Source organism: Impatiens glandulifera, chromosome 2 (assembly GCF_907164915.1).
Source record: "Impatiens glandulifera chromosome 2, dImpGla2.1, whole genome shotgun sequence".
In the NCBI taxonomy this organism is placed as follows: domain Eukaryota; kingdom Viridiplantae; phylum Streptophyta; class Magnoliopsida; order Ericales; family Balsaminaceae; genus Impatiens; species Impatiens glandulifera.
In genome coordinates, this window is record NC_061863.1 from 34,023,065 (window position 1) to 34,049,498 (window position 26,434).

At 34.1% G+C, this 26,434-nt stretch overlaps 2 protein-coding genes across 6 annotated transcripts; one reads left to right on the plus strand and one right to left on the minus strand.

The window, feature by feature from the left end:
- Positions 1–2,435: 2,435 nt before the first annotated feature.
- Positions 2,436–5,215, plus strand: LOC124927080. Of its 3 annotated transcripts, none has more exons than XM_047467424.1 (8): positions 2,436–2,583; positions 2,779–2,946; positions 3,041–3,298; positions 3,570–3,607; positions 3,688–3,771; positions 3,911–4,058; positions 4,142–4,644; positions 4,737–5,215. In XM_047467424.1, exons 1-8 carry the CDS (start codon positions 2,460–2,462, stop codon positions 5,106–5,108), a joined length of 1,695 nt encoding a protein of 564 aa, XP_047323380.1. In that variant the 5' UTR covers positions 2,436–2,459; the 3' UTR covers positions 5,109–5,215. The 3 variants fall into 3 exon arrangements, with proteins under 3 accessions (XP_047323380.1, XP_047323381.1, XP_047323382.1); XM_047467425.1 differs by having other exon boundaries at positions 3,914–4,058; XM_047467426.1 differs by having other exon boundaries at positions 3,041–3,271.
- Positions 5,216–9,806: 4,591 nt separating this feature from the next.
- LOC124928034 lies at positions 9,807–14,798 on the minus strand. Of its 3 annotated transcripts, none has more exons than XR_007098446.1 (2): positions 14,689–14,798; positions 9,807–10,542 (listed from the first exon to the last, which is right to left on the minus strand). XR_007098446.1 is itself a non-coding variant. In XM_047468560.1 (2 exons), the coding sequence occupies exons 1-2, from the start codon at positions 10,774–10,776 to the stop codon at positions 10,055–10,057; spliced, it is 528 nt and encodes a 175-aa protein (XP_047324516.1). In that variant the 5' UTR covers positions 10,777–10,955; the 3' UTR covers positions 9,807–10,054. The 3 variants fall into 3 exon arrangements, 1 of the variants encoding a protein (XP_047324516.1); XR_007098447.1 differs by lacking the exon at positions 14,689–14,798 and adding an exon at positions 10,638–10,955; XM_047468560.1 differs by lacking the exon at positions 14,689–14,798 and adding an exon at positions 10,737–10,955.
- Positions 14,799–26,434: the final 11,636 nt, after the last annotated feature.

Here is a 26,434-nt window from a genome sequence, read left to right on the forward strand (position 1 = left end):
AGTGAGAATTTAGATGATATAATTAAGAATTATTTAAAAATTAATAATTAAAACAACTCATATATATATATATATATATATATATATATATATATATATATATATATATATATATATATATATATATGAGGAGTGATAGAGTGAGGGAATTTAGTGAGGGAAATTGGTGAGGGAATGACGTGGCATTACCTTCATTGGTTGGAAAATGTAAAAGTAAGAGGAAAGAGAGAAAAGAGAGAAATTATTTGATTTTTTCAGCGAATAAGATTATGCCACATCATTCCCTCACCAAATTCCCTCACCAAATTCCCTCACCTAATCATTTCTCATATATATATATATATATATATATATATATATATATATATAATATATATCATATAAATTATTTAGAAATAATTTCAATTGGGATTCTAGTTTATTTTTTAGTAAAAATAATCTAAAAATTAATTAAAAAAACTAAATGAAAAATAATTATTTTGATTATGAAAAATATCTTAAAAGTTAGATAAAAATTAATAAACTATTAACACAATTAGTTATTAATAAATATTATATATTATAATTAAATATAACGAGTGGTTTAAATTTGGTGAGTTTATGTTTTATTTTATCAAAGAATGAAAGAGAGGGTGATGAGAAAATGTAAAGTAACCAAAGTCATATATATTATTTTATTAAGATAAATTTTGAATTGTTCAAAATAAATTAATTGTTTATATAAATTATTTTATTTAGATTATTTGAATGACATCAGATAATGAATTATTTGAATCGCTTTAGATAATATATTATTTGAAGGGAAAACAATTTATATTTGTAAATGAAGATAATTATTAGAATTATTTAGATAAAATGATCTCAATATATTTTTAAATTAATCACTATTTAAATATTAGTGAGAATTTAGATGATATAATAATAAATTGACACGAGTTAGAGAATGAATTATTTAAAAATTAATAATTAAAACAACTCACATATATATATCAGATAAATTATTTGGAAATAATCTCAAATGAGATTCTAGTTTATTTCTCAATAAAAAGAATCTAAAAATTAATTAAAAAAATTAATTATTTTAATTATGTAATTTTTATTTAAATTTATCAAACAGTCTAACTTGATATCTTATTTATTACTTTAAAAATTATTAAAGTAAAGTTTTATTATTTAGAAAAGTTTAAACAAATAAAGAACTATCTAATTAAAATACTTATAATATTACTATTACTTTAAATGATATATAATTCAGTGAAGTAACTGATTTTTATTTAGAAAATAATCATTTTGATTATACAACTAAAATACATTTAATATTTAAAAATTATAAAAATAATATAAAGATAATTTGGTATCTTAATTATTTATTACTGTAATGTATTGAATGAAGTAAAATATTATTATTTTGAAAAAGTTAAAACAAATACAGAATTATTTTGATTATGTAATAAAAATACTTTAAATATTTATATTTAAAACTGATAAGAAATAAAATAAAGAAAATTTGGTATTTTTATTTTATCAATTTAGGTAATTTATTGAATGTAGTAATTGATTATTATTTGGAAAATATTAAAAAAAAATAATTTTGAGTATATAATTAAAGTTTAATATTTAAAATTTATAAAAAAATAAAACAAAATATTTTTGTATCTTATTTATTAATTTTAGTGGTTTATTGAATTGAAGTAAACTATTTTTTTTATTCAAAACAAGTTGGAACAAAAAAATAAATTATATAATTAAAATATTTTTAATATTTAAATTTTATTACAAAAATAAAAGACTGTAAAGTGAATATGATATATTATTATTAATTTAAGTAATAATTAAAATACTTAATATATAATATTTAAACTTAAAAAAATAAAAATAAAGATAATTATTATCTTATTTATTATTTTAATGTATAGTATGAAATAAATGATTATTATTTGGAAAAAGTTAAACGAAAGAAGAATTATTTTATTTATAGAATTAAATACTTTTAATATTTATATTTAAAACTTATAAAAAAAATAAAAGTTGGCATCTTATTTATTAGTTTGTGTCAAGTAAAATGTTTATTATTTAAAAAAGAAAAAAGAAAAAATTGATTGCATAAATAAAATACAATTGATATTTAAAACTTATAAAAATAAACTAATAATCAAAAACGATTATTTTGATTAAATAATTACAAAACATTTAGATAATTTGGTATCTTATTTATTGAATAAAGTAAATGATTAGTATTGAGGGAAAATGCAAATAATTAATTGATCTTTAAAATACATTGTTGGAAAAAGATCTTCACTTTCTCAATTTAAACAGATACTGTAAATCATTCCGTTTTTGTGAAATTCCATATATTCATATTCATTCATATTCATTCGATCATCGATCGATCGTTGATTTGATTCGCTAAATTCAAATTCTCTTTCTCTCGAGCTTCACTGTAATTTCGGATTCTTGCAATGGATGCTGCTGCGACTTCTTTCGACAAGAATCTTGAGCTGATTGATATTTCATCTGAGGACGATTTTCTCATCGCATCTGATCCTTTTCGCCATTCTCTAGACGATGATTTCCGATTCTCAGGTCTTGTCTTGCCGTTTCTTTCTTTCTTTCTTTCTTGCAATCTTGTACATATAATTCATCTTATACGCTCCTTCCTTGATCATCGGCTTTCTCATTGATTTTTCTCTGCAATTAATGGACCTGAGAATAAGTTTCTACTTTCATTTCTTATATCCGAGATAGAATGTGCTGATTCATTTTTATATCAAATTACAGTGGGATTGGGGAATATAGATGAAGAGGAGATTATTGAATTTTCTCGAGCTATGAACAACAATACAGAAGGAAGAAAGAAGGATGTATATTCTTCATCAATCAACACTGGAAGAATAAGGAATTCGCGTAAGAGTTTAGCTTGGGACAGTGCTTTCTTTACCAGTCCAGGTAAGTTATTTATTCATTGTAACTAGTTTAGCTCAATGATAATTGATATACAACTATACAAGAGAAACTAGAATTTGAAATGTTACATGTGCAGGAGTTCTTGATCCATATGAATTATCAATTATTAATAAAGGATTTAAAGAAGTTGAAGATCGTGTATCATGTGATGATGATTTGGATGCTTCATTAGAAGATATTGATGGTTTCTCCGTGGGAAGTAGTGAATGTGAACTGTTTGAAGATGTAAGAGCATCTGTCCACAGGTCCTTCACTTCATCTTGTTGGAAATCAGTAACTAAAGAGGCCATCAAACATAATGCCCAATGCAGTAGATCGTCAACTAAAGAACCAGGTTAGTTTGATTCTATTGATCATTGATTCAACTAAAGGGACTCTTAGCAAAGTTGTAAATTGTAATCTTACATTTGAAACATTTCTTATTTGTGATTAATTTCAAGTAACTCACTGTCCAATCAATAATCTACTCATCGATTTAAAAACAAAATATCTTTTACATTTATAAATGTACCTTTTTACCCAAATATTCACTTGTTTATTCAAATAACCTTAAATAAAACAAGGCCTAATTGTGATTGTGACCCATTTTGATTGTCCATTTTCAGCTTTAAAGAAGGTTGATGCGGTTTACCAACAACATGGGGTATGTGCAACTTAGTTTTTACTTGACATTCCTCCTTTAGTTTAGTGAATAAAAATCTGAGCTTCTGTTCTAAATTTCAGACTCTATCCAAGCCTACTAACAGGAGAGGAAATGTCTATATAAAAGGATCTAAGAGTAGTACTGAGTATGCAAAAACTCCACAAGTATGACTCAGAAATTATTCATACTATTTTAACCTGAAATCTTGCTCTGTTTTGTCTTTCTCTTTCAAGTTACTTTATTTTGTTCAAAGAAGAACTGTCTATATATATATATCACTGACTCAGATTATTTTGTTCATAGAAGAATGCCAAGACTGTTTTGGATTCTCATAAGCTGCCTAAAGTAGTTAAAGGGTGGAACAACCCGGTCTCATCAGCAAGTACTAAAAGATCTAGTAGTAAACAACTCGTCAATCTACCAAGTAAAATCGCAAAATGTGTTGTACCTGGTGAGAAAATCAAAATTCCATTTTTTTTATTTTATTTACTATATTTATATTATTGTTTATCAGAATTTTTTCACTGTTAACAGGAACTCCAAGAACTCCAATACTCCCTAAACCAGTTTCCAATAAAGTTAATTCCCGATATGATTTATCATATTCGGTTTCATCGTCTGCTAGCATTTCTTCTCAATCTTCATTAAAAAAATCCAGAGGGAAAGTGCATTCAAATACCAAATCATTATCTGTTACTGAATTACCCTGCAAAACTCCTACCAGAAACAAATTGATGAATTCTTATCATTATTCTCCATTTGAGTCAGCTGTCTCTAGCTCCATTGATGGATTTTCTTCTGTTAGATCTTCTTCTTCTTCTTCTTGGTCTTCTACAAACCGACCTTCTAAAGGTCTTAACAGTTTAGTTGACACTACTCCACCAATCTTCTCTTATGATTTTCATTCAAGTCAATGGGTGTTGTCACCAACTCAGCTTACTCATGAAAGCAAAAGTAGTTCTTCAACAGAATCAAGAAGAAGTTGCAAGCCTTCAGGTCTTCGTATGCCATCACCAACTGTTGGCTTCTTTGATGAGGTATATTTTATATATTGTTTTGGATAAAAGTTATCCTATTAATAATCACTTTATCAATAAAATTAATTGAAGTTTATTGGTGGTTTTAACAGGAGAATTCCAGTATTCAATTCAGCTTTGGAGCTCAATGCCCCTTGATTGTATCTGAACCTGAGAAAACTCCATTACATAATCCAGACACAGAAATCTGTAGAAGATCTACTAAGAAGAACGATTTGGTTAAGGTGCTGCCATCAAAATCCAGGAACCTTAATAATAATAATAATAATAATGGGTTGATAGAGAGGAGAAGGTCAGGGGCAAAACCGGGAAATGTTCTCAAGACTAGCCTCCGGCTCAGTAAAAATGCTGATTTATCTAACAAAAAGGCAGGAAATAAAACCTTACAGTTGGGAGATAAAGAGAATTTGAATGTGAATGTTTTAAGCAGACAATTTGGAGGGCTTTTGGTATCTGCTAGCTGAAGAAGGCCAATAATGCTCTATTATGTGATAGAATTCTATGAAAAGTTGGGTTTTACTTTTTACCCCTTTGCATTTGTAGATAAAATTCCACTACTTCTTGAGACTCATTTTGATATTTCTGCTAATATCATTTTAAGTAAAATATCAACATTTGTAATGGGAGATGCTTGTGTTTTAACACTCTTTGGTAAAAGTTGTCAGCTCAAATCAAATAATTCAGTTAAGCCAAATTTGACAGTGAAGATTTTGAAACATTGGTAGTCACTTGGGATGAATATTTTTATAGATCACTCCATATAGAGAAATGATTTTGATTACTTATTTAAAATATTTAATTGTATATTTTTTATATAATTATATAAGACATTTTTCATACAAATTAAATATACAAAAATAAGAGGACATATAATTTTTTAGCAAATTTTGTTTCACTTAATATATTTTAATAAGAAAAAATACAAAAGTTTTAATATATATTTACAATTTTTTTAAGTGTGACTCCTTAATCAACTTCCTACTTCCTAACTAATATTTAGTTATAAACTAGATTTTTCTCCATAAGTATTTTTTATTTATGTTATTTAGTTACAATCTCTTGTGAAATTTTAACTTTTTATCGTATTTATACATATCTTTTTTTAGGAGGGCTCACATAAATTATCTTGTCTCTCTGTATATTTTGGCTTGTCGAGGTTTGTGGGGTTTCTTCGTATGCTTTGGCTTGTTGTGTTTGTGTGGATTCTCCACAGACTTTGGCTCGTCGTGTTTGTGTGGTTTGTAAACATGCTATGTGTTTGGTACTCTCCATGTTTATGTGATCATATAAGCCACATTTTTCATTTGTGTTGCTCGCTTGCTTCATGGATCTCTGGACTCTATTCATGTTTTGTCTGATTCATATTCAATTTGCTTGTGTTAGTTGTGCGTGAAAGATGTTGTGTTTGTGTGACATCCTTTTGGAAGAATATGGTAACATTTATAATCCTATAGGTCGCCATATATGTTTGTTAATTGCCCATCAACATGAACTTATTATTATGTTTTCATTCATGATCATTTCCTCACAACTTCTCTCTTTCTCTAAAAGTCTCACCCACAGATTATAACAAGTGTTCTAAAACCCCAATAAAGTCTCCTCCCAAATCTTTTACGATAAGATTAATTGCAGAAACGCTCTTCACTTATAGGATTGCTGTGAATACTAGTGAAGTGAAGCGTTCTTAACTTATATGATTGCTGTGAATACTAGTGAAGTGAAGCGCTCTTCACTTATAGGATTGCTGTGAATACTAGTGAAGTGAAGCGCTCTTCACTTATAAGATTGCTGTGAATACTAGTGAAGTAAAACGCTCTTCACTTATAGGATTGCTGTGAATACTAGTGAAGTGAAGCGCTCTTCACTTATATTTCATTAATTTTTACAAGCATCTTTATGTTTTGTTGAGACCAATATTTATTTTCTATGTGTTCTATAATTACCAGCGAATCTGCCAGTTGTCGTCGTCAATTGAATTTCGATGAAAACGGCCAACCTTTGGAGGACATCGCAACGAACTTGATTCCACATTTAGGTCGGGAATTTGAGAGTGAAGAAGATGACTACGAATTCTATTTAGCATACGCTAAACTAATAGGATTTGGTATAAGACACAGTTCAAAACATGTCGACAAAGACGGTAAAATACATGATAGATTTTTTGTTGTTGTAGTGCACAGGGTGAACGGGTAAAAGACAAACAGGATGTCTATGTGAAACATACCCGTTCTTTGACGATGTTCGGTTGTGAAGCGAAATTGAGGATAAAAATGGCAGAGAATGGAAAGTTTGAAGTGGTAAATTTTATTAGTGAGCATTGTCATCCTCTTGCAAGTCCAAAGAAAACTCACCTGTGTAGATGCCATAAGAATATTTCTACAGTTGCAGACTTACATATCGAGATTGCCACTCATGTGGGAATTCCTCCAAAGGCATCCCATGCTCTAATGTCAAAACAAATCGGTGAAAGGGAAAATCTTGGTTTTCTTCCTAAGGATTATAAAAATTACTTGCGAACGAAAAGAATTAGAGACTGTAATTTTGGGGATACATGGGGTGTATTAGAGTATTTGCAGAAAAAACAATCGAATGATCCAGGTTTTATAATGCTTTTCAACTTGATGTGGACGATTTGATAACGAATATTTTTTGGTGTGATTCGAACATGCGATCTGATTATTCATACTTCGGAGACGTTATTAGTTTTGACACGACCTACAAGAAGAATAAGGAAGGTTGTCCAGTTGCGCTTTTTGTAGGTGTGAATCATCACAAACAATCTATTATTTTTGGTGCAACTCTATTATACGATGAAACTGTCATGACTTTTGAATAGTTGTTTGAGACTTTCACCAAAGCTATGCGTGAGAAAAACCTAAAACCATTCTTACAGATCAAGACGCGGCCATGGCTAAGGCCTTAGCGTCTACATAGCCAGAAACAAATCATCGTCTATGTATTTGGCACATATTCAAAATGCAGCCATACATCTAAGCTCTGTGTTTCATAATTTCAGAGAATTTTCGAAGAATTTTTCTTTATGTATATATAATTTTTGAAGAAGAGATAGAGTTTCTTGAAGCTAGGAATCAAATGTTGACAAACTACGGGCTTGAAAACAACAACTGGTTGAAACGTATGTTTTGCATTAGGCGAAAGTGAGAATTAGTGTATAGACGACATATATTTTGTGCTGATATGACGACAACACAGAGAAGTGAGAGCATGAACAATGTGTTGAAAATGTATTGCTCCTACAAACACAAGTTCTTAGAAATTTTCAAACACTTTGAAAGACTAACCGACGAAAGAAGATATGATGTGTTGAAGACTGATTTCAAATCAATTACCAGCCAACCAAGTCTGAACTATCCAGTTTTGATCTTAAAGGATACATACAATGTTTACACTCCAGAGGTATTTAAGTGCTTTGAACAACAATGATTTATGTCGCATTATTGTGGTGTAAAAATGTTAGAGGATGTCGACACACACAGAAAATATAAGGTAAACCCCACACTAGGAGATACTTTCATACAGTTACAGTTCATAAGAATGATGATAATATCGAATGTAGCTGCTATAAATTTGAATTTGGCGGGATTTTGTGTGCTCACATTCTAAAAATTTTCACGACGATTGGCGTGTTAAAGATTTCTCCTGCGTTGATATTAAAGAGGTGGACAAGAACAACAAAAGATGAATTATTTAGAACTGATCCATTTGTGGAAAATAGTAATATTGATGCGAGTAACTTTCAAAACATAAGATATAGAGATTTATGTGGTTTGTCAATGCATTTATTTACAAAGGCAGTAGAAAGAGATGACACTAGGCATGCGAAAGAAATTATGCTTAACCAGTGTAATATGGTAACATTTATAATCCTATAGGTCGCCCATATATGTTTGTTAATTGCCCATCAACACGAACTTATTATTATGTCTTCATTCATGATCATTTCCTCACAACTTCTCTCTCTCTAAAAGTCTTACCCACATATTTTCTCCCACCAAATCAAATTTTATGTCTCCTTAGATATTAAAGATTTCATAAATAAATAAATAAAAACATAAACAATAAGAAATCAATAGAAATTTAATATATTTTAAACAAAAAAACTGGAAGATGGCCAATGAAGATCAAAGGCGTAATGTGAACATATATATAATTATCATTTAATGTCCAAATCAGTTGTGTCTTTAAATAATTTTTAAATAAGTCATTCTACTTATTAATTAAAATAATCCATTTTAATTAAAATATTGTTTATTTTATTTTTAAAAAATTATATTTTATATATATTAATGTTTTTTTAATCTTCTCACCTATTTATATACCCAACTTTTCACAATTTATATAAAACAAATCATTTAAATAACTCAAATCAATCACAACAAATTTGATTCATTACAACTAAAAGTAAATCAATTATTTGTTTCTATATATATTTTATTTATGAGGAGTGATAGGGGGAGAGAATTTGAGAGAGAGAATGAGGGAGAGAATGATGTATTACTAGTTGGAAAAAGGATAAAAGGTGGGAGAGAGAAGAGAGATAAATTTTATTATTTTTTTTGTCTAATCAAATTACCTCTTTCAAATTTCCTATCCCAATCACTTCTCTTCATTTATTTTTTAAATATTATAATGTTTAAGTTTTCAATAAGTCTCTGTTACAAATCAATACAAATAAAGTAGGTAGTAAAAGAGAAGTAAAAAAGTTGAACCTCATCAAATAAATATGAGGATTATCATGACATTTGTTTAAAATTTTTATCCTTAAGACTTGGTGTTTTTCAAACTTAGTATTAAGGAACCACTAGGTGAAATCGCAGTCAAAGTGACTAAGGGACCAAGGGAAATTTGAATTTATGGATAAAGAGTGTCTGGAAAATAAATATCGACAAAAAAAGATTTAAATTTGGTGATCAATTGATTTTTCTGAAATCAAACAGATTATATTTAAGCTACCAACTCAAGAAATCAACATATCCAAATGATTATAGTTATCAAAACATCTAAGATCTATAGACCACTATTTTCATGCCTAAATTTAAGTTTATTGTAAATATCATGCAATTGAGCACCACAATTAAATCAAAAGATAGTACTAGCTATATAAACTAAAAGTTATTTTTGACACAAAATATAAAATACCGAAAAGACACCAAATTCAAAGTATCTATTATTGAACAAACAATAATCATAATAATATACCAAGATAATGTCAAATCTTTAATAACATTACCAAGTCTCTAGTCACAAAAAAAAAACATGACCAACGAACTTAACAAGGACCAGAATCAAGATTTAACCTCAGGATTAGAATTTTGCCAAAACAGCTAGCACCACTTAAGTTGGCTAGGCCCAGAATCAATGATCATTTGATCCTCTTTTTATTCATCAATCATTGAAACAAGTTTTCTAAAACCCCACTAAAGTCTCCTCCCAAACCTTTTACGACAAGATTAGTTGCAGAAAAAACCGCTTCCAAAATTCCTTCGTACATCCCACATTCACCGCCTTTGTTAGTCTCCTCCTTATGATTCGGATTCAAGCTTCCGCTCGCCTTGCTTATGTGGTTTAAGCTTTTGCTTTGGGGCTCACATTGTTTGTTCGATTTGTAAGCATGCTCCCTCTCAACTCTTGAGCTTTGGCCCTTCATGCTCGCGTGAATTGTGTTCAAGATTTGGCTCGCCTTACTTGTGTGGTTTGTGCTCTTGTTTTGTGGCTCGTCTTGTTTGTGCGATTTGTAAGCCTGCTCCATCTGAACTCTCGAGCCCTTCATGCTTCGGGATGTAGCCCTACTTGAGTGGCTTGTGCTCTTGCTTTGGGACACGACATGCTTTGACTTGATTCTCGAGGTTTGGCTCTTCATGTTTCGGCTCTCCATGCCTGTGTTAAATTTTGAATTGTGTTCATGAGAAGATACAAGCATTTAATCTGTATCTTAAATGAACAGTTGTGGTTGTATAAAGTATTTGAAAGACCTGAACAAAGATGGATCTAAAAGGCTTTGAATAGAAGAAACATCTTCTGACATCCAAGCTCGTGTCATTTCTATACTTAGTGCATCAACATTTTCTTACCCAAGTCATTTAATGAGTAGAAACTATTAGTTTCCAACATATCTTGAAGTGAAGGATACAATCTGTAACCTTTTCTTCATATTTGCAACAATAGTAGGTACTGTCTTCCAATAGAAAACATCAGTCATTTTCGTTATATAGTATGGGAAATACTGATGAAATCTATACCAAGATCATAATACATAAATTGCAAACATAAAGTAGAGGTATCCCAATTGAGGTATGATGGAATGAAATCTATTTACTCTGATAAACTGTTGGTAATTTCATAAAGAAAGCTAAACATATTAGATTCCTTGTTTTTCACATAAATCGATAGTGCAACATTTAATCTTTTTCAGGAAAGATCTTGAGTCATGTGTTGATGACGAGTAATTAGGGGTGAGCATAATATGGGTTTACCCAAACCCAACCCTAACCCAAACCCAAAATATTAATTTGAGTTGGTTAATATGGGTTGGGTTGAGTATGGGTTGGGTTGAGTACGGGTTGAGTTTAATTTGGGTTGGGTTAGGGTTACCCAAATTACCCAAATTATATAAATTTGGTTTAATTCTCTATTATTAATCCAATATAAACTAATCATCTTCCAACTTTAAGTCGAACACATTTTTGACATGTTTAACATATTTTTCATACGTTTAACACGTTTTGCACATATCTATAACACGTTTTTAATATTTTTAACACGTTTCACTTATAACATGTTTTTCACACGTTTAACACGTTTTTCACACGTTTAACACGTTTTTCACACGTTTAACACGTTTTTCACACGTTTCACACGTTTTTCACACGTTTAACACGTTTTTCACACGTTTTCACATTTTGACACGTTTTCACGCTTTTGACACGTTTAACACGTTTTCACGTTTTTGACATGTTTAACACGTTTTTGACATGTTTAATACATTTTTACACTAATAACACCTTTTTCACGTTTTTGTCACGTTGAACACGTTTTTGACAAGTTTAACACGTTTTTTTTTACGTTTTTGGCACGTTTAACACATTTTTAACATAAATAACACGTTAACACGTTTTTGATAAATCTAACACGATTTTCACGTTTTTGGCACGTTTAACACGTTTTAAAGATATTTAACACGTTTTTGATAAGTTTAACACGATTTTCACGTTTTTGGCACGTTTAACACGTTTTTGACATTTTAACACGTTTTTGATATGTTTAACACGTTTTTCACACGTTTGAAATATTTTTATCACGTTTTCACACTGAAAACATGTTTTTCACACGTTTCACACGTTTTTACGTTTTTGGCACGTTTAACAAGTTTTTGACATGTTTAACACGTTTTTAAACTAATAACACGTTTTTGTCACGTTTAACACGTTTTTGACATGTTTAATACGTTTAGCACGTTTTTGTCACGTTTAACACATTTTTTTTACGTTTTGGCACGTTTAACACGTTTTTAACATAACTAACACGTTAACACGTTTTTGATAAGTTTAACACGGTTTTCACGTTTTTGGCACGTTTAACACGTTTTTAACATTTTAACACGTTTTTGATATGTTTAACACGTTTTCACACGTTTTTCACACGTTTAACACGTGTTTCACACATTTAATATGTTTTTCACGTTTTTGGTATGTTAAACACGTTTTTGACATATTTGACACGTTTTTCACACATTAACACGTTTTTCACATTTTGGTACGTTTAATACGTTTTTGACATGTTTAACATGTTTTTCACGTTTTTCACATTCTTAACACGTTTAACATGTTTGTAACATGTTTAATACGTTTGTAACATGTCTAACACATTTTTCACGTTTTTGGCATGTTTAACACGTTTTTGACACTTTAACACGTTTTACACATTTAACATATTTTTGACATGTTTAACATATTTTTTTACACGTTAATACGTTTTGATAAGTTTTAACACGTTTTTGTCACGTTTAACATGTTTTTGGCAGTTTTGACACATTTAATATGTTTTTCACACGTTTGATATGAAACGTATTAAACGTGTCAAAAATGTGAAAAACATGTTAAATGTGTCAAAAACGTGTTAAACGTATAAAAATGTGTCAAAAACGAGGAAAACGTGTTAAATGTGCCAAAAACGTGGAATATGTGTCAAAACGTGTTAAACGTACCAAAAACGTGTTAAACATGTTAATAATGTAAAAACGTGAAAAATATGTTAAACATGTCAAAACGTGTTAAACGTGCCAAAAACGTGAAAAATGTGTTAAATGTGTTGTAATCGTGAAAAATGTGTCAAACGTGTTAAAAACGTGTTAAACATGTCAAAACATGAAAATAGTGTCCAACGTGTCAAATGTGTTAAACGTGTTGAATGTGTGAAAAACGTATTAAACGTGTCGAAAACGTATTAAACGTGTCGAAAACGTGAAAAACGTGTCAAAAACGTGTTAAACGTCTCAAAACGTGAAAAACGTGTTAAACGTGTCAAAACGTGTTAAACGTGCCAAAATGTGGAAAAACGTGTGAAACGTGTCAATAATGTGAAAAACGTATTAAACGTGTCGAAAACGTGTTAAACGTGTCAAAACGTGTCAAAAACGTGGAAAACGTGTTAAATGTGTCAAAACGTGCCAAAAACGTGTGAAATATGTCAAAAATGTGAAAATTATGTTAAACGTGTCAAAACGTGTTAAACGTGCCAAAAATGTGTCAAAATGTGTTAAACGTGTCGAAAACCTGAAAAAAACGTGTCAAAAATGTGTCAAAACGTGTCAAACGTGTCAAAAACGTGTTGAACGTGTTAGACATGCCAAAAACATGAAAAACGTGTTCAACATGTCAAAAATGTGTTAAACGTGCCAAAAACGTGAAATATGTGTCAAAACGTGTTAAACGTACCAAAAATGTGTTAAACATGTTAACAATGTAAAAACGTGAAAAATATGTTAAACATGTCAAAACGTGTTAAACGTGCCAAAAACGTGAAAAATGTGTTAAATGTGTCGTAATCGTGAAAAATGTGTCAAACGTGTTAAAAACGTGTTAAACATATCAAAACATTAAAATAGTGTCCAACGTGTCAAATGTGTTAAACGTGTTGAATGTGTGAAAAACGTATTAAACGTGTCGAAAACGTATTAAACGTGTCGAAAACGTGAAAAACGTGTCAAAACGTGTTAAACGTCTCAAAACGTGAAAAACGTGTTAAACGTGCCAAAAATGTGAAAAAACGTGTGAAACGTGTCAATAATGTGAAAAACGTATTAAACGTGTCGAAAACGTGGAAAACGTGATAAATGTGTCAAAACGTGTCAAAACGTGCCAAAAACGTGTGAAACATGTCAAAAATGTGAAAATTATGTTAAACGTGTCAAAACGTGTTAAACGTGCCAAAAATGTGTCAAAATGTGTTAAACGTGTCAAAACGTGAAAAAACGTGTCGAAAATGTGTCAAAACGTGTCAAACGTGTCAAAAACGTGTTAAACGTGTTAAAAACGTGTTAGACATGCCAAAAACATGAAAAACGTGTTCAACATGTCAAAAATGTGTTAAACGTGCCAAAAACGTGTTAAACGTGTCAAAAACGTGTTAAACGTGTCAAAAACGTGTGAAAAACGTATTAAAAATGTCAAAAACGTGAAAAACGTGTTAAACGAATAAAAATGTGTTAAATGAATAAAATAATGTTAAATAAAAAAAATAATAATAATTTGGGTTACCCAACCCATACTCAACCCAACCCATACCCAACCCATATTAGTAAATAATATGGGTTGAATTATGGGTTGGGTAAATTTAATTTGGGTTGAATATGGGTTGGGTAATACGGGTTGAGTTTACCCGTTTGCTCACCCCTACGAGTAATATATCTAGAAGAAATAGAGCCTCGACCTAATACTCCGCCTTTGCGACGGAGCAAGAAAAGGGAAGAAGAAGAAGATGTACATGAGGCTGAAGAAGATAAGACATAAGTAGAAGACGGATTACCTGACGAACGTTGATTGAGAACCGAGAGAGACGGAGAACTGCTAGCTTAGAACAGTCGTAGGTTCTTCAAAACTTGAGAGAATAAATCTGAGCTGATCTTATAATTGTAAGACTGGGGAATTTGATGAAATGACCCTTCACTTTTGGGAAATGAACCGACGCCCCAATAAAACTTGGGAAAAAATGACTGTCTCTGTCTTACAACGAAAATACCCACGCGTGACACGACGAAATCCTAATTCGTCGCGATAGCGATCGCGCCTCGCGACGGCACACTCGACAAATTAGGGACCCGTTGCTTGATGCGACAAAATGAAAAATATGAAATAATTATTTGCGTAATTTTCATTAAAAAAATAATAATTTGCACAATTAAAACAATTATTAAGGTTATTTCATCCCGTTCCCAAGATAGGATTTGCAAAATTGAATTACCCAACACTAGGATTCGCTGCTATGTACATTGTATAATTTAAAATACTAAAATAAATTCAAACTAATTAATACAATTTTAGATTTGTTCATTTTATTTTTTACGTTTATTTTTATATTTTAAGTGAAATTATAAATATAAATATTATAAAATAATATCTTTCTAATATTTCATAAATTAAATCTTATAATTATTTTATTAATTTTTAAATATTCTTTTAAAATAAAAAAATATATAAATATTCCAATTCAAAATAAAATTTTAATTATATTTTAGTTTCACTTCATTCTTATCTTATTTAGATTATGATAAATGTTTGAAGAGAAAATTTAAAACAAAAATGATTGACTGAAAAAATAAAATAATTTTTATTTTTTCTCACACTTTTATCTTTTTCCAACCAATAAGTGATAATACGATCATTCCCTATCCCAAATTCCTCTCATTACTCTTATTAGAATATTACAAAAAGATGTATATACATATTTGAAATTATCTAGATAAATTAATTTTTAACCTTTAATAGATGTTAAGACTTAAAATTCAGTTCCATTTTCTGAGGTTAAAAGAACGTTGATGAGTCAGTGGGAATCCTATGGTCTGGAGAGGATCACAATCAATGATCACAGATTCTACTTTCAATCCTTCAGGAATGGAAGCGAAATAAAGCCGATCATAGAGAGCGAATATACCTTTATCAGAGGAAAAAGATTCAAGTTGTACAAGTGGAGCGAAGAACTTAATACTAATCATAGACCACCTGAACTTGAACAAATCTGGGTGAATCTCAAGAATGTTCCACCACACTTGTGCAACCCAATGGGCCTGGCCTATATTTCAAGCATTATAGGCAAACCACTTATGATTGACCCAACAATGGAAGGCTACGAGCGTGCATCTGTGGCCAGAGTTAGTGTCGAAATCCATCCAATTAGCTCTCTTCCAATTATGCTTGAACTTAAAGATAGACTGAGAAATTTATTTGACATTGGAGTATAATACAAATGGAAAGCAAATCGATGTATATGGTGTAGCACTTTCACACATGCTACGAATAAATGTCCAGTCAATAATAATCTAAAATCGAAGGCCAATAACAACGCTTAGGAAGGCAGTATCAATGACTCTAACCAGGCCCAGGTTGAGAGAAATATGAACATGTCTGAACTTAACAACAATGAACACACTGATAATGATAGGATGGGCAACCAAAAGAAAGAACAAATAAGGGTAAGGAAGAAGATAGGAAAAAGAATGAAGTGGGTAAGGGTACAAGATGGCCCTGCTAATGCTGATCCTATCGGTCATGTTCAGGGCATCAGTCATAGGGATTCTGTTTTCTCAAGAATAGGTCATGTTCAAAACGTCAGTCCTGGTCAGGGTATTGATCTTGATAAAGCTGAACATAGTCACACCAGTCCTAGAGCTTCTCATAATGCTACCGTACCTACCCATATTGACCATTTTAAGCCTAGTCCTGGACTTGCTGATTCGGATACTACTTAAACTACCAGACTTGCTACTACCGGTCCATATAAAAAATGTCTTGGTTCTAAAGTTTCTGGAATTCAAAGATCTATGGGACGAGGAATACTTGGCCCATATGAAATAAGCAAAATTGGGTCTAATGACACTCCAATAGGTCGTGAGTCCACTCTTCACAATTCTAGGAATGCAAGCAGGAACAAAAAAAGCAATGTCATCAAAATTCGAAATGACCCGATCCATGGGCTCAGAGCCACCTTTCGAGATAATGAACAAGAGAATCCTGGACAAAAAAACATTGAAAAACCAACAAGTAATAAAGAAGCTCTTGAGAATGAACTAGAAGACAATTTGGTCTTGAATAAAGTAGTGAGCCTTGGTTCTAAAGTAGAGCGAATTAAAATCGATAACAGGCATGAATCCAATAGTGAAGAGGTTCAAAGTAAAAAAAGACCTACTAAAAAAGAATAAGCTGAAAAGCAAAGACAAAGTAGAAAGATCCTAGATTCAGAAGCCACCGAATCTATAAAGGGAGAAGATGAGATCTATGTGAGGCAACCCCCACTCAATGTGAATAGTATTCCATGTAATCAAGCTGTAGCCATTGAGGATAAAGAGACAAGTGATGCTTATGATTTCTCTAATGAAGAAGTTCAACACAGTCTAGAAAGTTAGGAACCCAACACTTATATCCATTCATGAATATAGTGACATGAAACATAAGGGGACTCAATGACCCTCTGAAATGTAAAGAAATCAGGAGGATCATTGATAGAAAAATTAAGTAAGTTAATTTTCTTAAAACCGGCCACACATTACAATTTTTGAATATTTATTCTAAATAATCAAAAAGGGAGAAATTGATAGAAAAATTAAGTAGATTAATTTTTGAACCGGCCAAATAAACTAAACAGAGATTAATCTTCATGTGTAGGTACTTAACAAACCGGAACCGGTTGAGGCATCTAAAACCGGTTGCTACTACTTCAAAGAAACCAGCCTCAAGTGATCGAGTTAAAAGATCACAGGAACCGGCTTCACTCTCTCAAGCGACCGGTTAATGAAGAACAAAAGATTATACTCCAACCGGACAGTACAGATTAAAAGTCAGAAGATTCAAAATTCAAAGAGTGACGTACCATGACGGAAGAAACGTGTCTCGAAAGAATAAAAGAAGATCGGATCCGATCAGAAGCATGCGAGAAAAGCAATGATGCTTTGTTGATCTGATGCTGACAACCGGAGGCGGATGTTCAACACGTGTTACAATCTGAAAAACCGGCTATGTCATCATATGCTCAGAGTCACCTGCATGAATGCCAGGTGTTGAGGAAGTTGAAGCGTGCAAGCAACCTTTCTGCAAACAGGCGTGATGACGATCAACCAATCCAGAAGAGAGAGAAGAAAGTAGCCGTTAGCTACTTTCAGCTATAAAAGGAAGACGGATCGTCTTCATTCAATGCAGTTCGAAGAAGTTCAGAAATAGTTAATGAGTTGTAAAAGCATTAAATTCTAGAGAGATAAAGTCTTATACTCTAAAACCGGTGTGTCTAAAACCGGAAGCCATTTGTGTGTTATTGTGTTGAGTTGTTGTATTACATCAAAGTGTGAGCTTGGTGTAACCGGCGAGTAGCGAAGTTGGGCTCGACCGGAAGTGTAATTGTAACTCTAAAGAGTTAGTGGAGATCCTTCTCATAACCTGAGAAGAAGGGGTGACGTAGGAGGGTTTGCTCCGAACATCCATAAACAAATCCCTTGTCTCGTGCTCTTTCATTCGATTTCATTTCCTGCTTTCTTAACGTAAACGGCAAACTAATCATACTTCCAAAACCGGTCACTCACCACCATTAAACCGACTCCTTCCTAAAAACATCATCTAAAGTCGCAAACGTTGCTTCAACCTGAAACAGACATTTCCGCCCTTGAACCCGGTTCAAGAGTCTGTGACAGGTTGTGCAGTGCTGAGAAAGGTTTTAGTCTTTAACCGGACTATCACCAAAGAGTTGTGTGTTGTGTAAGCGGCCACCCTTACCTGAAACCGGAAAACACCCCGGTCCCCCAAGGGCGTCCCCGATCCTAACAAGTGGTATCAGAGCGAGGTTCTTAGCACTCAAGCAACCAAAGATGGTGGGAAGCATGACCCACAGCGACAAGCCGCCAATGCTAAACAGCGAAGCATTTAGCAGTTGGAAGAAATAGATGTATCTACATCTGATAACGTTAGATGATGAGATGAGCCGAGTCCTGAAAGAAGGACCGATCAAGATCAACAAGGAGGAAAGCCAGTGGACGAGTGAAGATCGGAGAAGAAGCAACCTGGACAACCATTGCATGAGGCACATCTATAAAGCTATAGATAACAACACTTTGAACAAAATATCAGAGTGCGAAAATGCAAAGGAAGCCTGGGAAACGATTATCCAGATCCACGAGGGAAACGAAAGAACCAAGGAGAATAAAATCTTGGTGGCTACGTAGATGTATGAAAACATAAGAATGAAACCGGGAGAAAATATGAAGGAATTTAGCAACCGGTTCACCAGCGTAGTAAGCGAGCTTCAGACACTCGGAAAGAAGTATGACAACCGAGAAGTGATCATCAAAGCTTTAAGATCACTGCCAAGCACGTGGGATATCAAGACCATGGTGATGAGGGAGTCTAGCACCCTTAGGCAGATGAAGTTGCATGATGTGTTTGAGGACTTGAAAGCCTACGAATTCGAGATCAAGTCTCGGATCGAAGATGAAGCATCTACATCAACCGCAACAAGAGCTTTGGTCACATCGGTGGAACCGGCGGCTCCAGTATCAACCGCACCGGATCCAGTCAAAAACACTGATCAAATAACCGACGATGTGATGGCGATGCTAGCCTAGAAATTCGGGAAATTCATGAAGAAGAGCCAACAACCATCTAATAATGATTTTAATTATAACTATGTAGATAAATCAAACAAAAGATGCTATAACTGTGATGGTTTTGGACATTTCAGGTCAGAGTGTAGAAAACCAAGAAGAGACGATAGAAAACCGGAAGGAAATTATCAAGGAAATAATTATCAAGGGAATAATTATCAAGGCAACCGGTATCAAGGAAATAATAATCAAGGAAACAATTATCGGGGAAACAACAATAACCAACGAAACGACTACCGAAGAAATGATGATCAACATGCTGATGAAGGAAAGGAGATCCAAAAAGCTCTCATTGCATCCGACGGTGGAAGCGAGTGGGCATATTCCGACAATGAATATGGTGAAGAGAAAGTAACATGCTTCATGGCAAACGACGAAGAGGTATTTGATTTCTCTTCTGATGAGTTTACTAAAGAAGATCTAGTATCTGCACTCAACCAAATGGTTGCTGAGTTCAGAAATATATCTGCGTATATGCCAACACCTGTAGAACCTAAAACCGAACAAATAAATGATGAAAATGATAAAACATGTGAGATCAAAACACATGAACCGGATGAACTATTCTCGGATGATGAGGAGACAGTTCAACCGGTAATGGAAACCGATGAACGAGCAATGTACGTCACGGCTGCGTGGGAGAGATCACGTCAAGCAGTGAAACAAATGTGTAACTATAAACGACATCCGAAGTGTAGATATGGTATCGGCTATGATCCAAGTAAACAAAATGAAACAAAACAATCTAACGGGATGAAACTAACGAAAAACAATCTTCCATTTATAAAATTTGTCAAAAGTTCACAAACCGAAAATGACCTAAAACCGGAAGAAACGCTTAAGTATGTAGGTCCTAACGAATATGAAAAATGGCTTCATCCTGAGAGAAGGAAAGCCAACCGGAAACCAAATAAAAATAATAAAAACCGACATCAAAGAAGCCCATCACCACATAAGGCATTCTTGAGCAACGGCCAAGAAGTTAAGCCAAATATTATCAAAACAATAACCGGGAAAGTGATCCGACTAATTCAAGTCTGGATCCCAAAGGGACTAATCAACCATGGACCCAACTAAATGTGGGTACCAAAAAGGTGTAAATAATTGTTTGTTGCAGGTTAGGAGGAGCAATCGGTTAAAGAATTCTGAATGGTACTTGGACAGTGGATGCTCAAGGCACATGACCAGAAACAAGGAGCTACTGACCGACATCAAGTACGAAACCGGAGCATTCATCACATTCGGGGATAATTCAAAAGGTAAAACCGTGGGCAAGGGTAAGATTGTCCATGGTGAATTATCCATAAATAATGTGCTATTAGTAGAAAAACTAAGCTTTAATTTACTAAGCATAAGCCAAATGTGTGATGTGGGCTACAAAGTCGAATTTCATAAAAATTCATGTTTAGTCAAAAATCAAAATGATGACATTTTGTTAACCGCTAATCAGATAGGAAACATTTACAAAGTGAACTAGAAAACTGATTTCGAAAAACCTGTGTGTATGATAGCCGGAAATGATCCAAATTGGCTTTGGCATAAACGGTTAAATCACTTGAATTTCAAAACGATTAACTTTATTTGTTCCAAGGAACTGGTTCACGGTTTTCCAAATGTTAAATTTTCAAAAGATAAAGTATGTGCTGCATGTCAAATGGGAAAACAAGTGAAATCATCCTTTAAAAGTAAAGGAAATTATCAATCTGAAAGATGTTTAGAACTGTTGCATATGGACTTGTTCGGTCCGGTTAAAGTAACTAGTTTAGGAGGCATGCATTATACTATGGTAGTTGTTGATGATTACTCCAAATTTACTTGGGTTACTTTCCTAGCTTCTAAAAATCAAGCAACTTCAAACTTGATTAAACTGATTTTGAGAATACAAAATGAAAAATCTATTCGAGTAAACAAAATTAGAAGTGATAGAGGAACTGAGTTTATTAACAGTAATTTAACTACTTTTCTTGATGATTCCGGTATTAGGCACGAGTTGTCTAGTGCCAGAACTCCTCAACAAAATGGCCTGGCTGAGAGAAGAAACCGAACTCTCAAGGAAGCCGCAAGGTCAATGATAGCCGATTCGGGTATCGCTCAAAAGTTTTGGGCTGAAGCTATCAACACCGCTTGCTATACACAAAATCGATCTCTAGTGACTAAACGGTTTTCGAAAACTCCTTTTGAAATTTATTTTGATAAAATTCCAAGTGTACGGTATTTTCGAATTTTTGGTAGTAAATGCTTTGTTCACAATAACGGCAAGAAGTACTTGACCGCTTTTGATGCTAAATCCGATGAGGGAATAATGTTGGGATATTCAGCTGTGAGTAAAGCCTACAGAGTATACAATACTAGGACTTTAACAGTTGAAGAAACCGCACACGTTGTTTTCGATGAATCGGTTGAGCGAAACACTGCATTACCCTTTGACCTTCACAACAGAATGGAAAATTTCAATATCTATTCTGATGATGAAGACGAGGTTCCGGTTTTTAGACGCTTTGTCAAGGACCAAGCGGTTGATGTTGAAATTCAGCCTGATCAAGCTGCCTTACCGCAGAAAGTTGACGCTTCAGTTTCTACTGAAGAAATCGGTCGGTCTGACTCTGTTCAACCTACCGATCAGTCTAACCTTGATCAGCCAGCTGAAAGCTTGGTAGACACGTCTCGGATTAACCTCAGAAGGAACAAAAATCATCCTCTTGAACTAGTAATAGGTAACATATCCTCACCTGTCCGAACTAGGCAACAAAATTTGGATCACTATGGAAACTCTGCTTTCATATCACAAATTGAGCCGAAAAAGGTGGATGAAGCACTGTCAGATCCAGATTGGATCTTGGCAATGCAAGAGGAATTAAACGAGTTTGAGAGAAATAAAGTCTGGTACCTAGTTCCTAGACCGAAAAACAAACCGGTTATAGGCACACGATGGGTATTCAGAAATAAACTCAATGAAGACGGTTTAGTTACGAGGAACAAAGCCCGGTTAGTGGCTCAAGGCTATAAGCAGGAAGAAGGCATTGATTTTGAAGAATCATTCGCCCCTGTAGCTAGACTTGAGGCCATTAGAATATTTTTAGCATATGCAGCTTTCAAAAAGTTCAAAGTTTATCAAATGGATGTTAAAAGCGCTTTTCTAAACGGTAAAGTAAATGAAGAGGTGTATGTTAATCAACCTCCAGGTTTTAAAAATCCAGAACATGAAAATCACGTTTACCGGCTGAATAAAGCTCTTTACGGTTTGAAACAAGCTCCAAGAGCTTGGTATGATACTTTGACTCAATTTCTATTTGATCACAAATTTACAATAGGTTCAGTAGACAAAACCCTCTTTAAATTTGAAAGAAAGGAGCAAATCTTACTTGTTCAAATTTATCTTGATGATATCATATTCGGGTCAACCGATCCAAAGTTATGTGACAAATTTTCGAAAATGATGACTGATAGATTTCAAATGAGTATGATGGGGGAAATGAGCTTCTTTCTAGGACTTCAGGTTAAGCAGATGGAAGCCGGAATCTTTATTAGTCAACCGAAGTATACAGCCGAACTGCTGAAGAGATTTGGGATGGATACATGTGCCGAAGCGGCTACGCCAATGAGTCCTTCCGTGAAGCTGGACAAAGATGAAGATGGTCAAGCCGTTGACATCACAGCATATCGAGGAATGATCGGATCGCTGTTGTATCTCACGGCAAGCCAACCTGATATTCTGTTTGCGGTTGGAGTGTGCGGAAGGTTCCAAGCAAACCCAAAGCAAACTCATTATACGGCGGCTAAAAGAATCTTGAAATATCTGAAGGGAACTCAAGAAGTGGGACTCTGGTATCCAAAAGACTCGAGCTTCAATCTAATAAGCTACTCAGATGCCGATTACGCGGGATGCAAAATCGACAGAAAGAGTACAAGTGGAACCTGTCAGTTTCTGGGTGACCGGTTAGTCACTTGGAGCAGCAAGAAACAAACGTCCGTTGCAACGTCAACCGCAGAGGCGGAGTACTTAGCGGCTGGAAGCTGCTGTGCACAACTCCTCTGGATTCAACAGCAACTCAGGGACTTCGGAATAGAAGCAAAGGAGTCTCCAATCTTCTGTGACAACACCAGCGCCATAACAATCACATACAATCCGGTGTTGCACTCAAGAACAAAGCATATCGACATCCGACATCATTTCATCCGGGAGCATGTTCAGGAGAAACACATCCGACTGGAATATGTGTCGACCGAGCAACAAGTAGCGGACATCTTCACGAAACCGCTACAGGAAGCTAAGTTTTCACATTTTCGAAATATCTTGGGTCTTACTAATCTAAATCAATTGATATAATCATGATGAATGCTTGTATACAAAACCGGGATATGTGTTCAGGGAGAAGCTAAAGCTTCTCAAACCAGATTCAAATAGGCCATTAATAAATTAAATATGCTAACCGGGAGGAAGTCTCCGGTTATGCTCGATTATCTCATTATTTTCAAATCAAATGTATGTTTACTATACGGTTGAAATAACCAGGTTGAAGTGGATAAAACAAGTCCAAAGTTGAATCATTGTTGATATCAATCAACTTTTCTTCATAAACGGAAATATCCTACTAAAACCGGTCATGGAAAACCGCTCAGTACATATGCACTCTGGTCTGATGAAATGAACTTTTCCGGTTAACCTAAGATGACTGACCGAGTTTTCGTGCATGTTTTGAAAAATGAAGCCTGTAATTAATTAAAACAAGTCTACCACAATCAAGATGACGACATGTGTCCATCATCAAGAGAGGGAGACTTACATCTTGTCAATAGATATTTTGTCATCATTGCTATCTTAGTAATTATTAGATTTACCTTGGAAATAACCATTAGTTACTTCAACAAGTTAAGTCTATTAAATAGCTGATGACATCATCAGGCATGCTTAAACTCATTAAAGACCAAGCCGATTCCCCGGGCTATATAAACCATCGTTAATCCTTTTCAAAAACATCACAAGCTCACTATTCACAAGTATCATTCTTGAGATAAAATCCTTTCTCTCTCAAAAACATGAATACCAACCCTCTAGCCAAGAAAATCCTATTGGCAGATTTTGAATCAATCTACCAATATGAGGATCATGAAGTCAAGGAAATGTTCTTAGCCATAGAAAGGAGTGGGCTAAGAAGTTTTCTTGAAAACAGATTCATCATCGACTACCTTGTAGTCGAAGAACTGTTTGAAACCGTGAAAGAGGTGCATCGAGATATACTCGTTGCACAGGTTTACGGTCAAAAATTCCTATTCAGCGAGACGGATTTCGCTGTATACTGCGGCTTACCCAATGAAGGGGTAACCGACCTAACCTATTCCCCGGTGACAATGGAAGAAATGTGTCGCCGGTTCTCTGGATCTGACATCCCGGTTAAACCCTAGGGTGCTAAGAGTCAACTTTCTCACAAGTACCAGATTCTCTGCGAGATTCTGGGAAAATCTGTCTTGTGTAGAGAGAAAAGTTACTATTACACTCAAAGGGTCTTCGAGATGATGATCGCCGTAACGGTTGGGACACCGGTCAACTGGTCCTGGATCATCTTCAGTAACCTGAAGAAGATGATTCTCTCCAACAAAACCGGCTACGCTCCTCAGCTGAGCGGTTTCTGTGCAAGTCTGGAGATCCACTCCGGAGCCTTCGTCACTCTTCACCCAAGGCACGTGCTCACCAAAGAACGAGTACAAGAGATGATCGACCGGTGGGAAGCGGTTAAAGCCAGAAGAATTCAAGCGGCTGAGGCTTCAAATGCTCAAGCGGCTGAGTCATCAAATGTCTAAACCTGTCTTTCCTCTTTTCTTTTATCCTTTCTTTACAAAACCGGTACTTTTACTGTACTACCGGTTTCGTACTTCAATTAATGAATCGGATTTCTTTCCTTTCTAAGTCAAAATCTACAATATTCAATGCGTCGTATCAAAAATAAATCATTTTACTCTTGGAAACATAAATTCTCATTATCAAAAAGCGTGCCTGACTTGATTTGACAAGACCTGCCTTTATTCTCTTGGAAAATCACAAAAACATTAATGACTAAGCATAAACGGCTAGATTTTCAAATCCTCGCATTAAATGCTCTCATTCACTCCAGGCTATAAAAGGGGGTTCAACTTCCATTTTTCAAAACACGCCTTTAAGCATTCTTCTCTCTAAAAACTCAAAAGCTCAAGAACTCTCTTAAATCTTCTTCATTCTTCATCATCATGTCTGCCGAGATAAGAAACACTCTGATCATTGATTTTGAAGACATCAAACACAGTTCTTACTATGAATGCATTTTTCAGCATGTCATAGAGTCTGGCCTGAAAGGCTTTCTCAAGGGTTCGGACCTCATCCTCGTGGAGGAAGTGTGCGAATTCTACAACAACGGTCATGTCTTGGATGATGGCAGCATTCGCACCATCATCGACGGTCAGTTCCTCCAGTTTTCTGAGGAGGAATTTGCCACTTTCTTTCACCTTCCAACGGAAGGTTTCTCTGATTTTCCAACGCCGTATTTACCGGCTAAGGAAACCTTTTTCAAGATCTTATCTTCTTCATACACTCCTGTTAAGGACTTTGGGAAGAAAGAAGATCTCGCTCCCCACTACCAAGTCTTTCACGATTTGGTCCAAAGGTCTATCATAGGCCGAATGCCCAATCAGAACTACAGCCGGGAGGCATTCGATATTATGATAGCCATCATCCGCGAAACCGCCATCAACTGGGCGTCCTATCTCTTCAATAAGCTGAAGCAGCTTATGACCGGTAAAAGAGGAAGAATCAGCTACGCTCCTCAGATCACCCGGTTTCTCATGTCCAAGCGTCGCAACCTTGGAAAAGGTGTTCCGGTTGGATCCTTCAACACCATCACTATAGATATGATCTATAAATGTGTGTTAAGAATTCAGGAA

Bases quoted from the DNA above. Each gene is read 5' to 3' on its own strand.
- LOC124928034 (XM_047468560.1), bottom strand. From the start codon at position 10,776: ATGTTGGAAACTAATAGTTTCTACTCATTAAATGACTTGG. The intron at 10,543-10,736 runs GTAAGAAAATGT...AATTTAACACAG, and splicing joins CTACTCATTAAATGACTTGG to GCATGGAGAGCCGAAACATG.
- LOC124927080 (XM_047467424.1), top strand. From the start codon at position 2,460: ATGGATGCTGCTGCGACTTCTTTCGACAAGAATCTTGAGCTGATTGAT. The intron at 2,947-3,040 runs GTAAGTTATTTA...TTACATGTGCAG, and splicing joins TGCTTTCTTTACCAGTCCAG to GAGTTCTTGATCCATATGAA. The intron at 3,608-3,687 runs GTATGTGCAACT...TCTAAATTTCAG, and splicing joins CGGTTTACCAACAACATGGG to ACTCTATCCAAGCCTACTAA.